The sequence below is a fragment of the Schistocerca americana genome, chromosome 4 (genome assembly GCF_021461395.2).
Source record: "Schistocerca americana isolate TAMUIC-IGC-003095 chromosome 4, iqSchAmer2.1, whole genome shotgun sequence".
In the NCBI taxonomy this organism is placed as follows: domain Eukaryota; kingdom Metazoa; phylum Arthropoda; class Insecta; order Orthoptera; family Acrididae; genus Schistocerca; species Schistocerca americana.
The window spans coordinates 709,629,906-709,646,765 of NC_060122.1; the positions used below are offsets into that span (position 1 = coordinate 709,629,906).

At 40.5% G+C, this 16,860-nt stretch overlaps 1 protein-coding gene across 2 annotated transcripts in view; it reads right to left on the reverse strand.

The window, feature by feature from the left end:
• Window positions 1-16,860, reverse strand: part of LOC124612642 (probable Dol-P-Man:Man(7)GlcNAc(2)-PP-Dol alpha-1,6-mannosyltransferase) — a 179,714-nt gene that overhangs the window by 18,950 nt on the left and 143,904 nt on the right. For both annotated transcript variants that reach the window (XM_047140943.1, XM_047140942.1), the window contains exon 8: window positions 4,766-5,011. In XM_047140943.1, coding sequence (XP_046996899.1) covers window positions 4,766-5,011 — 246 coding nt within the window. The remainder of the gene's footprint in view (window positions 1-4,765; window positions 5,012-16,860) is intronic.

Here is a 16,860-nt window from a genome sequence, read left to right on the forward strand (position 1 = left end):
ATGTATGGGAGGAAGTGGTGAGAGAGTATGAATTGAAATTTAAAACACATAAGTGCAAAGTGGTGGTTACAATGATGGATAACTTGAGAGTAGCGATTAATTATTAGAGAGCAAGTACTAAAGAAAGTGGAGAGTTTCAAGTACCTGAGGAACATATAGAAGACAGAGGGATGAATGATAAGAGGAAGCCAAGCCCATGGATTCCTGCAAATTGTAAGAAGCAGTCTGGTCTATGGGATGGATGTACCAAACAAGCATATTATGCTCCAATATTCAACTTATGCATCATTAACATGGGCAATGCTGCATTCCACATGCTGGTGTTGCACTGTGGAAAGGAGATCGAGCAAAAATTGAGGGGAAGTGGTCTAATTCATGCCCGGAGGTGTCAGTCACACAGCGGTATCTGTACAAAAATTTATTTATTGTGCTAAACGTAAAGAGTTATAAGTATCTTCAGAGCTGCAGTCTGTGGCCAGGCTAAGATCGCGTGCTGCAAAAATGTGCTGAAGCCTCATCAGCAAGCCATCAATGTCACTCCCACAGGTCAGTGCCACAGCTATATGCTGTAGTGACTACGGCAGTGGGGCGAGAAAGATGCTGCCCACCCAAATTCTCTGCAATGACCCAGTGCGGCTACCGCCTCAGTGCTGTCAGAGATGGCCCATTGAGCGCTCAGATGGAGACTGCCAACTGTGGTCCAGGATTTCAGTTGTCACGAAGACTAGGCCCTGATCATCCACCACGAATCAATCAAAATAGCCAAAGATGTTCATGAGTCAGCCAGAAGGCTGCACAGACATTCAACACCTGGTTGATGTGAAGATGCCAAAGATGGCAGTTTGCAGATCATCTGTGATGACCGTAGTGTAGGAGAGCTGGCCACACCCTAATCTTCTTATCCCAGTAGGCAGCAATGGCAGACCATGGCTGCAGTATGCACAAGATTGGTTGCATCTCAGTGTTGAAGTCAGCAAGCAAGTAGCGATCTGGCCATCAATCAGTCTGGCGTGATGTCACTGAATCCCAACAGACTGCCAGTCTCTTTGATTCTAGTGATCCAGACAGAATGGCAGCTTGACAAAACATATTCTTGAACACCCAAAGCCCCATTATTTAAAGGGCCAAGCCCACACCTATGATGCGGTGGCTCTGGGTGTATGAGCACATCTGCCCTGATGTATTGGACCCAGCAGTGCTGCTTGCGTCACTGAGGTAATTCAATAATTATTCTAGGTTGCGAAGCTCGGTTCTTTCTGCCTACATTTGATATGCTAATACTGTTTGGATGATAGAAATAACAAAATGGTAAGGACGTCTTAAAAGAATGGAGGCAGGCAGGATTCAATGACAGGCTCATGAAACGACATTGGAAGGCTTGAGATCTAGAGGAAAATTGAGAGACAGATGGATCATTGGAGTTAACGAATGTGTAAAGAGAGGAGAGGACTGGGACAGAGTGGAGAGACAAGAAAAGGCGGAGAGACCTATGTACCAAGCAAGGAAACCGCAGATAACAATGATGAGAAGTCACACATTAAGAATCACTAACAACTTTAAAAATATATGCAATATGTAATGGATATTTTATTGTCACACAGTCAAAATAATGATGTCAAGACTTTTGTGAATTACAGCTGGGATATTAAATTGTGTCTTCAACTTCATTCATGTCGTCTTCACTGATGCATGGCTTTCACGGATGTGTAAATACTTATAAAAAGTGAAACACAAACTGTAAATGTGATGCAGTGGTGAATATTATTGCAACACATCTTTAAAACCACTGTTTCAGATAATGTCACATGGGACATGGATGTACATATTGTTCAGACAGATGACAAAGAAATGAGCCATGTGGAACAGACCATGTAAAAAACAATCAGGAAAGTTTCTATAATGTTCTTGTATTTAGTAATGGCACGGGAAGTTAGTCAGGATGGTTTCTTCAGCAAGCTGGCCTCCTGTCCTAGCCTCATAAAAACACACACTGAGGTGACAAAAGTCATGGTACAGCAATATGCATATACACAGATGGCAGTGGAATCATACACACAAGGTATAAATGGGCAGTGTTTTGGTGGAGTTGGCATTTGCCCTCAGGTCATTTATGTGGAAAGGTTTCAGACATGGTTATGGCTACACAATGGCAATTAACAAGACTGAACACAGAATGGCAGTTGGAGCTAGATACATGGCACTTTCCATTTCAGAAATCACTAGGGGATTCAGTATTCCTAGATCTACTGTGCCAAGAGTGTGCTAAGAATACCAAATTTCAGGCATTACTTCTCACCACGGACAATGCAGGGGCCAATGGCCTTCATTTAATGACTGAGAGCAGCAGCATTTGCATAGAGTTGTCGGTGTTAATAGACAAGCAACATTGGATGAAATAATCACAGAAAACAATGTGTGACATATGATGAACATATGCAACGGAACAGTGCAGCAAAATTTGTCATTAATGGACTATGGTAGCAGATGACTGACACAAGTGCCTTTACTAACAGCACAACATCACCTGCGGCGCCCCTCCTAGGCTTGTGACCATATTGGTTGGACCTTAAATGACTGGAAAACTATGACCTGGTCAGATGAGCCCTGATTTCAGTTGGTAAGAGCTAATGGTAGGGTTTGAGTGTGGTGCAGACCTCATGAAGATATGGATCCAACTTAACAAGGCACCATACAAGCGGATGATGGCTCTATAATGGTGTGGGGCACGTTTACATGGAATAAACTGGGTTCTCTGGTCCAACTGAGCTGATCATTGACTGGAAATGCTTACGTTTGGCTACTTGGAGGCCAGTTTCAGCCATTCGTGGATTTCATGTTCCCAAACAATGATGGAATTTTTATGGTTGTGTTTGTCACTGGGCCACAGTTGCGATTGGTTTGGAGAACATTCTGGACAATTCAAGTGAATGATCTGACCACCTAGCTCACCCGACAAGAACCCCACTGAACATTTATGGGACATAACTGAGATGTTAGTTCATGGACAAAGTCCTGCACCAGCAACACTTTCGCAATTATGGTCTCTAGAAGCAGTGTAGCTCAGTATTTCTGCTGGGAACTTCCAATGACTTCTTGAGTCCATGCTAAGTTGAGATGCGGCACTATACCAGGCAAAAGGAGATCCAACACAATATTAGGAGGTATCGAATCAATTCTGTCACCTAAGTGTATATTCTATGGGTATGTATAGTTCAGCTATTTATTTTCACTGTATTATGATGACAAATAAATAAATAAGAGAGAGAGAAACACAACTGTGTGAACATCTAGTGGTTACTTCTTCCCATCTGTTGTAGAATCAAATTCAAGATAACATCCTCTTTTATAGCTTTCATGGGTCCAGATTTCATAGCAAAATAACTGACATGCTAATATCAAAGTTTATTTTCTGTGATGGAAGCTAAGATGCAGTTAAGGAATTAAAAAATTATTTCTGAGTGATTAGTAGTGTTATCCCCCTCTATATTCTTACTTATATGTACATCACAGTCACAACTGTATTAATGGCTGCAGCCTGATTGATCCAAAGGGTTAACATTGCAGTCTGTGATGTTTTCTTGGCTTTAATCATAGAAATTACATTTTCTGCTGTGGCAAATCCACTTTTATATACAATACTGTAACAAATTTCATAGATGTCTTCATCATGTTCAGTGAGTGACAGTCGAACACGTGCTTCTGCCTGGATTCCACCCACATCAGATCATCACTTGCAACAACTTACAAAGATGTTTATGTTAACAATGGAAATATTGTGCAAGAAATGAACTGTCAATCCTCCTGGACATATGGATGTATACCATGCAGTGTTTGAACTATTATTACAAACAGTCAAGGAATGTCACTATTTCATGTCTGTGAACTGTTATTGAACACAGAAGACATTAAGTCTTAGAATAAAGTGGATCTTTAGCAAAAATTACTTGGTAAGATAATATTTCCTCCTTGATCCACATATGTGCCTTGGCCAAACTAGAGAAATCTTATATTCAAGATATTTTCTGATTCATGCTCAAATGCCTCTCTTTTTAGACACTTGTGTGATATTGCACCAGATAACTGAGCCTTTCAATTATGTCTTTTACTTAGTGGCTCCCATATGTATGAAGCCACAAGGATAAGAATGATGCTCATAACACAGCTTAAATATGCTACATGTGTCAGCCTTTTTATTGTGCCTATCTGCTGTTCAGAATCTCCACTGAGTGGTGAGTAGCAACTTTGCTTTTCACAATATTGCTATATGTTTTCCACTATTTACACAAGTAACTTCAAAGAGACTTTGCAACTTTACTGAGATTTCAAACAAATTTGTGTTCAGAAAATGAGACCTGGAATTATGCACATCATCAGGTATAAAAGAGACAGCATGGTGATTTCACTAAGCTTGACACTTCTCACTCTTGGGATCAAATATTACTCTCTTTAAAAATTTCTCAAGTCTCAAGAAAAGCTTGACATTTTGTGAGAAGTCCTTCTTTGAAGTAAAATAAAAATAAAATTTTAATTCCAAGCATCTGACATTTCGTTTTATTTTACTAAACCAAAATTTTTGAAAATTTGTGTTTCAGTATGACATAACAGGAAGAGAAAATGATGTGTGAAATGGTTACTCATAAGGTATCAAGGCCAAAAACAAATAATAAAAAGGCATAAATTTTCTCATACAATATGATCTGGCAGCTTCACCCAATAACCTTTAAGGAATCAAAAATTTGTATCTAATCACTTGCAGCCAGCTTACCTCCAGTGGGAACGGATCTGTGTAAATCTTGACACTCCTGTTTGAGCAGTAAGCACATCAATATGCACATTGACGTAGGGTTCATCTTTTTCCAGTCTGTGTAATCTTGCTATAGCAGCTCCACCGGGGTAGTTAGTACCAGCAATACATAAGAGGAACAATGAGAATGCAGCATTCAGTAACAGATGAGAGGCTACGCCCAGTGCCATGACTGAGTGGAAAGCTGACTTTGCCCTGTTTTCCCATCTGTAACAGAGGGAATGTTATTTGAAAATGAAGTAGTAATTTTTTAAAAATAATCTATGCACATTCTTTAATGAATGATGATGATGACAACTATGCTGCAAGAAAATAGCTTTTTTCTTTGTTTTCTGTAGACAACACATCAGTTTCTTTTAGAGCCCTCAGGGGACCGTAGTTTTGAAAGTACATACATTTATTACATCTTCACAAAAGTGCCATAATACATCTCGTAGAGAATAAATGTAAATCTATAGTAAAATAAAATGAAATGTTCAGCAAAGCAAGACAATATCTTTGAGAAAATGAATAAATCTTATGACTGTAGCAGCTAACACGAAAGGCCATGGATGCGGGCCAGACCAGACCGACCAGATGCAGTTTCATGAGTGGCTACCTGCTGATGTGGAAAGTACTGGCTCCAAAGCATCAGGACGATTATCATATGCTGCAAACCAAGCACAGGCACCAGAGCACTAATGCAGCAGAAAGGCGGAGCCACTGCAGGAGGATGACCCAGCTGCTCAACATCTAAGCCACGGTTTGTTGTGGCTTATGTTAAAGAAACCGATGCTGTAGCAAACCAAGGATGGGACAAGTTTGTATAAATACTCATCATTTCCAGTCAGGAAATTGCAGTTTGCCAACCACCATCCTGAGTTACACACCTGAGACAGTCTATAAGTCTACATGGGTCAGTACGCAACAAGTCACCATCTCCAGACTCTGCTGCTGGCTGTGGCCCTGCTGTGTACACTAAGCCCATTTCACCAACTTAGTGCTCACCAACCAGTGAGCCATCTGTGGGCTTACTTCAGTTGCTGGTGGCCTCCTATCCTGGAGGTTGCAATTTGATGTCAGGGCTGTGCAGCCACTCAGATGTCATTGCTTGTAAGGACAAACTCCTCACTGCCTGCAGCTGCTCGTTGGGTAGGCATTGCTTCTGCTGCTGCTGCTGCTGCTACAGGTCATCTCATCCACACTGGATGCACAGTGTTATTATGTTTTGTGCCTATTCAGTGTGATTTTATGGATGAGGTTTCTTGTCAGAGTGTAAGAAACAGGGTGTTTCCGATAGAAAAATTATTAAATCTTTGATAAATCAAACAGTGCAGTTAAAAACAGATAACTCAGAAATGTATAAGCAGTTAGTTGCTATGAGAGAACATAGGGCCTCATCTAGTTTGATAACTCCTTCATTATATTCAGCTGCAGCTAGTTTGGTTACCCTTTTCCAGACAAACCGATGGAGGATGTGCTGTCCTTTATAAATGACTTACAAGCAAACTTACCCAGGAATACACTTTGATTTCAATTTGTTTTGAATAAGTTGCGTGTAGAGGAAAAGACACACACATTTTTTTATACTTGCCCATACAGCCATTAAGGATGTGAACCAACCTCTTGGGAAAAAAATTGAGTTTAATATTTCTGAATGAATACCATTGAAACAGTAACAGTATTTAAAAAAACTTTAAATAAAAGGTCTATGGTTTTAATGGATGTCACAACAGTGAACCCAAATTTGTCGAAAAGTCATCTTTTTAAATCCCCTCCCTCCCGCTGCTGCTGCCCCTGCTGACCATTTTGTTTTTAATTTCACATTTGACTGAGAGCAAAACGTATAGCATCGTTAATAACAAATTCAGCCATACATGATGCATTGCTATTCCAAAGATGCATTTGTCATAAACAAGATAGAAATAAAACAATGGAAAATCCAGGATGGAATATAACAATATCAGAGAAGGAAAGTTGCTACTCACTATATAGCGGAGATGCACACACACACACACACACACACACACACACACGCACGCACGCACGCACGCACGCACGCACGCACTCACGCAAACGCAACTTGCACACACGTCTGCAGTCTCTGAGAGATGAAACTAGAACTAGAGTGTAGTTTTAGCTCTCTGAGACTGCAGACATGTGTGCAAGTTGCATTTGCATGAGTGTGTGTGTGCATGTGCATGTGTGTATGTGTGTCTACTGTTGACAAAGGCCTTAATGGCCGAAAGGTATGAGTGTGTGAATCACTTTATTGTGCCTATCATGACTCAGCATCTCCGCTATATGGTGAGTAGCAACTTTCCTTCTCTGGTATTGTTACAAGCTAGAAATATCTCTATACGTAACTGTAAGCGCGCCCACTGTGTATCTGCTTCAGTGCCATTGTCATGTGGTGGTGTTTAATAAGTCCTTTGCAGATAAATATATTCTAAATGTGTATTATACATATCCTGCTCTATATGTACATTTTCTTTTAATTTTATGAAATATAAAATACCTTGTGTTATATTTGTTTTCTTTTTACATTTGGTGTATTTTGTTTGTTTCCAAGTTGTAACATTTTCAGATGTAATTATGTTACATTTAAAATTGTTTGTACATTATTGTAAATCTGTCTGTGTCAAAAAAATGCTGAATGCACTTTGATGTTGCAGAAAAAATTTGAAATCTTGTAAGAGGGATTGAATTTTTAGAACATTATTTCTTAACTGCAAGTTTACATCATAATTACAATTACGTCTTAAAAATGTGAAGGTGGATCAAGAAAAACAGTAGACTGTGTGTCCAACACCCAGTGTGACAGGATGCGAACTAGGCATTCCAACACAGTTTCCCTCAAAACATTTGCCCATGCTTTGCTGCCCATGTGCTTGTGTAAGATTAGCCTTCCCACTTCTCTCATGAAATTGTAGTTGTCTGATGTGCTTGATGTGCAAAATCAAAGTGCATTCAGCAATTTTTTGACCCAATCAATTCTGCACTTCTTCATTATTGTACAGACTTACAATAATGTTACAACAATACGTGTCAAAATTTTAAAAAATAAGTTAATTATATATGAAAAGTTTAAAAAAAGAAAAAACCACCATATGTAAAAAGAAAATGCACATATAACACAAGATATTTTATATTTCAAAAAATTAAAAGAAAATGTATATATAGAACAATATACATTTAGAATATATTTATCTAGGAAAGATTAAACAACACAACATGACAACTGGCATTGAAGCGAACACATATCAAAATGGGCTTTCAGAGCCAAAGGCCCACTCGTGTACCCTTGGTGACTGCTTTACACCTCGCCTGGGCCTGTTCACACTGACACTGGACTATTGATGACTGGAAACATGTTGCCTGTTTGGACAAGTCTCATTTCAAATTGTATCGAGTGGATGGACATGTACAGTTATTGAGACAACCTCATGAATCCAAGGACCCTGCATGTTATCAGGGGACTGTTCAAGCTGGTGGAGGCTCTGTAACGGTATGGGTTGTGTGCAGTTAGAGTGATATGGGACCCCTGACATGTCTAAATATGACTGACAGGTGAGACGTACATAAGCATCTTGTCTGGTCACCTGCAACCATTCATGTCCATTGTGCATTCGGACAGACTTGGGCAATTTCAGCAGGACAATGTGACACACCACACCTCCAGAATTGCTACAGAGTGGCTCCAGGAACACTCTTCTGAGTTTAAACACTTCTGATGGCTATCAAACTCCCCAGAAATGAACATTAATGAGCATATCTGGGATGTTGAGAAGAGATCTCCACCAGTTTGCATTCTTATGGATTCATGGACAGCCCTGCAGGATTCCTGATGTCAATTACCTCCAGCACCACTTCAGACATTAGTTGAGTCCATACCACATTGTGTTGCAGCACTTCTGCATGCTTGTGGGGGTCCTACACCACATTAGGCAGGTGTACCAGTTTCTTTGGCCCTTCAGTGTGTAACTGTTATTATTTCAGTGGTACTCGTTTACAAATATTAATCTCAGTTTTTTAAGGGGCTGTTTCACCCTTAATGGCCATATGAGCAAGTATAAAAAATGCGTGTGTACTATTTTGCTTTACACTGCAACATATTCAAAGCTGATCATAACTGAAATGTATTCCTTGGGTACGTTTACTTGTTAGTTGCAGATCCAAGGGTGTGGTTCTGGATAGAGGATGAACAACTATCACAAATGATTAAGTTGCACATTACAGGTGAACCAAAACTGTTTGTTAGATATCATGAAGGGTTGAGAAATGCACTTACCTTCGAGGTATTATGGAAAGATCTCTGCAACACTATAAGAAACAGAACAGCATAACGTTCTTTTAGGGAGCAGTTGAGTGGGGTGTCACAGAGGCAGAATGAGACAGTGGAAAGTTTTGTCAACAGAATTGGGAAAATCACTGCAACTACATACAAACTAACACAGAATGACAAACCAAACAAAATTATTCTCTAGGAGATGGAGCATAGCGCATTGGACACTTTCCTAAGGGGGCTGCCATCTGATATGTCAAGGTGTGTATGAGCACAAACCCCAAAGGATACAGCTGCTAGAATAGCTACAGAGCTAGACGAGATAGATACTACACAAGAGTAGAAATTAAACAGAGTTTCTCTATGGACATAAAGTGTTACAGATGTGGATGTTCAAGACACATCTCGAGACAGTGTCACCAAACATAATGCGAGAAATGGGCACCAACAACAGGATTTAGGAACAAAAGGAAGAACAGGTTGGGGCAGAATAAAAACCATTAAAAACCAACTGGAACTTTAAAGTCCACTGGATGATGTTCCCAGTAAATTTCAATGCTGCAAAAATGTATACAGAGGAAGAGTGTTGGTAGTGGGTGTTGTGAATGGTAGGAAGCATAGACTATTATTGGACACAGTAGTGCAAGTGTCATAGGCAAGTCTGGACCTCTTGGGTGAGAGGCAGTTGAAAGTTCCAGTTACAGGTGATGTAGAGTCACTGAGGGTCAGCATGGTTGTGTTTCAGGTTCACACTGAACAGTTCTGGTTGCATGTGGAAGTGTTGCCTCATGCAGGTGAAGGGTATATCACAATCCTGGGGTTACATTTTCTGATTAGTTATCAGGCTAAATTGATATTCAGCGACACACAGTGGAACTTGGGGGAACATTGTTCCAGATAGGAGAATCGTTCACCAGAGGTTTACAGCCACAAGGTTTGTCGGTCATGGACAAAGCAATTAAACTGCAGGCTAATCACTAATAATCAGTTAGCTTGATAAAGTGTTGTGAGGCACCAGGAAATTGCTTTGGGTGAGTGTGGGAGCGGAACTACCTATTAACATGTTGTATATAGTAGAGCCACTAAGGGAGAATGAGGTGTTCGATGCAATGTGATCTTTGCATTTAGGAGTGGCGTATGCATACAGGAAATGGATGGTGAGAGAGTGGTTCCCTTCAGTGTAGATAATTTTGGCATTGAAGTAATTGTTGATCACCAATTTTGACATTCTGAATGAAGATGACCTAGATAGAACAAATGTGTATTGTAGCCTTCAGCAAGCTGCCAGATCAGCTGCATTATGCACAAAAGTAGAGCATTTGAAGTGGATGGAGACATCAGCTATGGACTAGGCATTGTCAGAATTTGAGGACCTGTTTAATCTTCATAGCCTGTTGTTGGCAACACCTGTAACACAGTAAAAGATTCCAACTGGAAATAAAGTACCAGTGAGCTGAAAACCATATAGGATAGCGCATCAATTACAACAGATTATGGAAGAGTTCATCCACCGACAACTGAACGTGGCATAATAGAGGAAAGTACTAGTCCCAGGGCAGCACATGTCATCATCATTGTTCCTAATAAGTAAAAGATTCCAACTGGAAATAAAGTACCAGTGAGCTGAAAACCATATAGGATAGCGCATCAATTACAACAGATTATGGAAGAGTTCATCCACCGACAACTGAACGTGGCATAATAGAGGAAAGTACTAGTCCCTGGGCAGCACATGTCATCATCATTGTTCCTAATAAGTCATCAGATGGTATTGATCCCATTACGACTATCGCTACTTAAATAGTAGAACAGCAATAACTTAGGGCAGTGTCAGAACTTTTCTACATTGGATCTAAGAGTGGTTACCACCAATTGGAAGTGGTGCCAGTTGACTGACCAACAACTGAATTTACACCACCTTGGGGCCATCGCCAATATTGGCGAATGCCACTTGGTTTAAAAAAATGCACCAACCATGTTTCAAAGATTGCTGGACAGAGTGCTAAGGGCTTTAAAGCTGTGGCAGTGCAAAGTGTATCTTGACAATGTCACTGTTTTCAAAGGTATGGAGGAAGATGTACAGCAGGTAAAGAAAGTTTTTAGGAGACTGTGATCCATGCACCTCACTTTGTGTATTGAGAAGTGTTATTTTGCACTGGAGGAAGTAAATTAACTTGGGTCATGTGTTTAGTTAGGAAGAGTGAAGAGAGATCTTGGGCTGATACACATAGTGAGGGATTTTCTGATAGCCCAGATGAGTAAGGTGTCACAGTCTTTTGTGAGATTGGCAAATTACTGTAGACAATTTGTGAAGGGATTAGTGGATATTGCACAATCACTTCTGCAACTGTTAAAATAGAGAATGAAATTCCAGTGGGCAGTGAACTGTCAAGTGGTATTTGAAAAATTAAAAAGAGGCATTAACAACCAGTCATTTTATACAGCATGCAGGGTCTAGATGGAGTAAAGGATTCCTTTAGATTATAATCTCTGGGGGCTCCTAAAGCAATTGGCCTACGCAGCAGACCACCTGGATGCAGAAACTCTTCATCAACATGTCACAGAAGCCTGCAAAATCAACTGAAACTGTCAGGGAGTACGTGAAATGGTGCAAGAGACCATGATTCAACAAGTGAATGAGTCTTTAGAAGCAAGAGAAGGGCATTTCGAGCACTTATTATGAGTTTGGGTGTTAATGAGATCCAATCACCTAAACTGTTAACTTTCATTAATAGCTCAAAAGTGAATGAAGTCTGCACATGTATTACTGAAACACCCTGTACAGCAGGCTGTTCCAGCTCGTCGGCTCTGTTGTGAGCCACGGCGCGCTCCCTGCTCCAGGGAGCCGTGTCACTCGCTGTGACCATTCAAGTGGGCCGGCATGCCGGCACGTGGCATGGCTGGCTGAGGCAAGCGGCAAGGCAAGCGTTCTGATGTGCCAGCTGTGTCTTACAAGATCGACAACCTCATACTCTTAGCTGCTAAGACGTGGTGACATGCTACACCAGGAAATATGATGTTCACGAAATGAATAAGAAACAACTGTTTTACAAGAAATTGCATACTAAATTTATTGGGCCTCTGTAGTTTGACATTTTCTTTTCATTACAAGATCGGAAATATCAGACGTCAAAGTGTTCGCAGCGTTAATGCGGATGATGGCCTTCATTGTTCCAACCTGAAGAAACGATCTTTCCTTACTTTTACTCTTTTCATTGCTGAGAAAAGCTGCTCACAACAATACATAGATCCAAACATGCACATGATCTGAGTGGCATTGTTGTGAAGCTTGGGAAATGTTTTTTGCTGTAACGAATGATATCAGCACGACAAATCCGATGTGTTGTAGTACCTCTCTTTTAACAAAGTTGAATTTTGCAAATCAGTGATCTCCAATTGAAGTGACTATGACAAGTCATCGGGGGAAACTGAAAAAAGAGTGCTGAACACCTTAAGTTCCATTTCAAAACTAGTGAGGTCTCAGAATCATGTTTCAAATGATGTGATGAGCTGCTTTAACTTTGCTTGGTAATCGCCGAAAGTAGTACCTTCAGGTAGTTTTAAAGAAGCAAGACGATTGAACATCTGCCTCTCAAATAAACGTAACTTATCCATGAACGCTTTGATCTGGTTGTGCATGTCAACGATTAGCTGTCCTTTGCCCTGCAATGACAGATTTAAATTATTCAGATGCATAGTTATGTCAGCTAGGAACGCCAGGTCTGATATCCATTTTATATCTTTCAGACAACGCATTTCTTCCCCTTTCATTTCGAGAAAAAGGGATATTTCCTCATGAATGGCAAAGAAAACATCAAGAACTTTTCCCCGATTCAGCCGACGAACTGAACTGTCATAAGGTACATCTTTCAGGAATCGTTTGAAATGGCGATGATCCATACCGTGACGCTGCACAAAATTCACACACTTCATGACATCTTTCATTATGGCACCTAGCTCTACTGTTTCAGCACACAGTGCTCTTGGTGAATAAAACAATGAAGAGTCAAAATGTCTTTCCCGAATTTGTCCCTGAGTTTATTTTTCAAATGAGAAGCAAAACCTTGGTGACGCCCGATCATTTGTGGTGCACCGTCTGTGGCTACAGAATGGAGTTTATCCCACGGCAAATTCATATTGTCCACTGATTCACAAACAGCTTCAAAAATGTCACGTCCTGTTGTGGTGTAATCAAGTGGTACCACATCCAAGAGTTCTTCAGTTACTTGCAGCTCCACGTCGACACCACACACAAAGACTGCAAGCTGAGCACAGTCCGATATGTCAGTGCTTTCATCAAGCACTAGCGAAAATGCAACAAAGCTCTCTGCCTTTTTCCTGAATTGTGTCTCTAAATCTGCTGCCATGTCTAGGATTCGACGAGACATTGTTTGCTTTGACAGCCAAACCCCTTCAATTGCCTGCACCTCCCTTGGAAACAAACATTCTGCAACTGCAACCATGCACGATTTTACGAGAGGTCCCACCGAAAACGGCTTGCCACTCATCGCAATGATGTGAGCGACCCTGTAGCTCACTCGAATTGCAGATTCAGTAGTGTTTTCTCTGCTCTCATTCACCTGAAAATTATAAACGCATTACAGAACACTAACTATGTTGCATGTTTTGATACCCTCCGTATTACAAAACCGTTTTTTAAACTTACGTCTCCTGGTATGTCGATCTTAAGCCTGGTTACCAGTTCTCTGCGTGCAATGCCTTCTACCTGATCGTAGTGCGCTGCGTGAAGACATGTATAATGTCGTCGTATATTGAACCTCTTTGCAGAATCAAATACTTTATGACATACAAGACACTGCGGACGACCATCCCTCTCAATAAATAGAAAGGTATCCTCCAATAGAGGTACAGGGCTCCCGCAGCTAGTCATAGCTGTCACTGAACACGGATTGTTGCATCAGTTGCAGCTGCATGCGGCCAGGGGCAGTGAGTTCGCTTTCCCCCTCCATGCGGGCTCCGAGCTGGCGCAGTGAGTATTCCGGAGCCCTCCGGCTCCCTGGAACTCAGTTGGAACAGCCTGCTGTACAGCACCCATCTTCCATCTGCAAGATTTTTACTTTTCTTTATTATATTTGGTTAAAGTTTCATTTTGGATGCCTCTTTCTTTGAGAAGCAAAATTTGTTGCTTCTCTTGTGGATATATCTAAGTCCTCTGTCAACCACACTGAGAAAAATCTTAAAAGTTGCAAGTATTAAGTAAATTAAAACAATGAACAAAAGGTCTTGAAAAACTAAACAATTATACATATTGATATGTAGTTTTATGGATTTAGGAGATAAATAACATCTTACCAGAATATCTTTGTCCTTAATTTTATATTATTAACCATATGAATATTCTGCTGGCAGCATCTTCAGATATCTTTCCTGGGGAGAAGTGTCTTGTTCATGACTGCAAGTTATATACAGTCATGCTACACAAGGAACTTCCACTTGCCACTGATTATACTTGTTTCAGCTCATACATCACAGCCAAAATGATCTGCAATGGAGGAATACAGGCCTAATTTATTTTGAGACTGCCTTTCTACCACAGCTTCTGTCAAGCTTATGAATATCAATAACTTCCTGTATAAACACATGTATAATATAATAATATACTGATGAGCTAAAACATTATGACCACCTGCTTACTAGCATGTTGGTTCACCTTTGGAAGATGATACAGCAGTGACTCTGCATAGCAAGGATCTGTAAAAGTCCTTAATAGGTTTCTGGAGGTATGCGACACCAGATCTCTACACAATGGTCATGCAATTTCCATAAATTATGGGTTAGTGGTTTGTGAGCACAGAGCAGCCAACTAATAGTGTTCCAGATATATTCCGCTGGGTTCAGATCAAGTGAATTGGGCATTAGAGTCAAGACATCACAACACGAGTTCACTATTATGCTCCTAAAACCAATGTAGCATGATTTTGGCCTTGTGATGTGGACAGTTGTGCTGCTGGAAGAGGCCATCATTGTAGGGGGAAGACAACATGCATGGAGGAATGCAGGTGGTCTGCAATAACGTTCACAAAGAGTAAAGCCGTCACGGTGCCTTCTATTGCCACCACTGGTCCCACAAATGCACATGTGAATGACTTCATAGAACAATACTGCTCCATCAGTCTGAGTCTGTGCCAGTCGGCGTGTTTCAAACACTCATTTAGCTGCATGACAGCATAACAGGGCATGCCCATTAACCTTATTTAACAAGACACGTGATTCACCTGAGCACATTATATTCCATTAATCCATGTTCCAACATCAGTGATGCATTGCCCACAGCAATTGTGACTGACAATGTAGCAGGGTCACATGGAAACACATACGGATTGTCTACTGTGAGCCCCTATGTTCATCATAATCTCTAATGAGGTGTGGACATCCAACATGTTTCACCTGTTCGTGATTTCACCATCCTTCAACCACTATCCACAGATGTTCATGACAGTAGCATGCAAACAGAAAACCAGCTTCACCATTTCCAAGATGCTCATTCACATATGCCACATCATAAAATACTGTCCTGTGCCAAACAATATTAAGAGGAGGAAAGATGCTATTCACCATACAGCAGAGGTGCTGAGTCATGATAGGCACAACAAAAAAATTCACACAATTATAGCTTTTGGCCATTAAGGCCTTTGTCAGCAATACACACACATACGCGCGCGCGTGCAGAGGAGACTGCAGACAAGTGTACAAGTTGCACTTGAGTGAGTGAGTGAGTGAGTGTGTGTGTGTGTGTGTGTGTGTGTGTGACAAAGGTCTTAATGGCCAAAAGCTATAATTATGTGAATTTTTTTTGTTGTGCCTATCGCGACTCATCGCCTCTGCTGTATGGTGAGTAGCAACTTTCCCTCTCTTAATACTGTTAAATTCCATCCTGGATTTTCCATTGTTTGATTTTTGTCCTCTGTCAAAGTCACTTATGTCAATGGATTTACTAAAATGATTCCCCATTTACCTCTGCTCCACATATTTACTTTCCTTACTGTGTCCCCAGCCCGTAACACAACTAGGTGATATTTAGTCCCACAGTGGGTGCTGGTCACAGTATTTTGGCTCATCAGTATATGTATATATGCATTTTTAAACTTTACACATGACACATAATGCTCAGCTAACAATGAGTTGACAACATAATGTCTGTCTTTCTTGGAGCTCGTGTTCCATTTATGGTACATTCAATATTCTGATGTTCAAACAACTTTTCATCATTAATGAGAAAAATTTTTCCCAAATATATGAGAGATGATATTTTTTGTTGGTTTGAGTGGATCAACTTCTTTAGTTCATGTCTGTCATTTACTGATGGGTTCTCTGTGAAGGAAACCAGAAAACTCACAAAATCTTAACTTCTGCAGAGAGAGATGTCAATTGAATCTATGTTAAACAATGCTTGCTGCCTCTCTCTGGGCTGAAGTGTAATAAAAATTATTTACAGATGGAGCATAAATGGAAAGTGGAAAACAAACCATTTAATGTCCCATAAGGCTACCAGTTGACAAGATGATATGCAACAATTCAGATCTTTACAGCACAAATACTGCTGCAGGATAGTGAAATGGATAATCCTGCCACACATCAACTCAAAATCAACAGTTCTAATGACATTGTGAAATGTAATAGCTTTCACGTCGTCGGCCAATAAAGAACTGTTGCATTCCTTTACTGGCAGAAGCTATAAAATTAACATTCCTACTAACAGGTTTGCCAATAAATAAGGTAGTCTCAGAATAAATGGCACATATTTTCTTCCATTCCAGCACAGCATACGTGT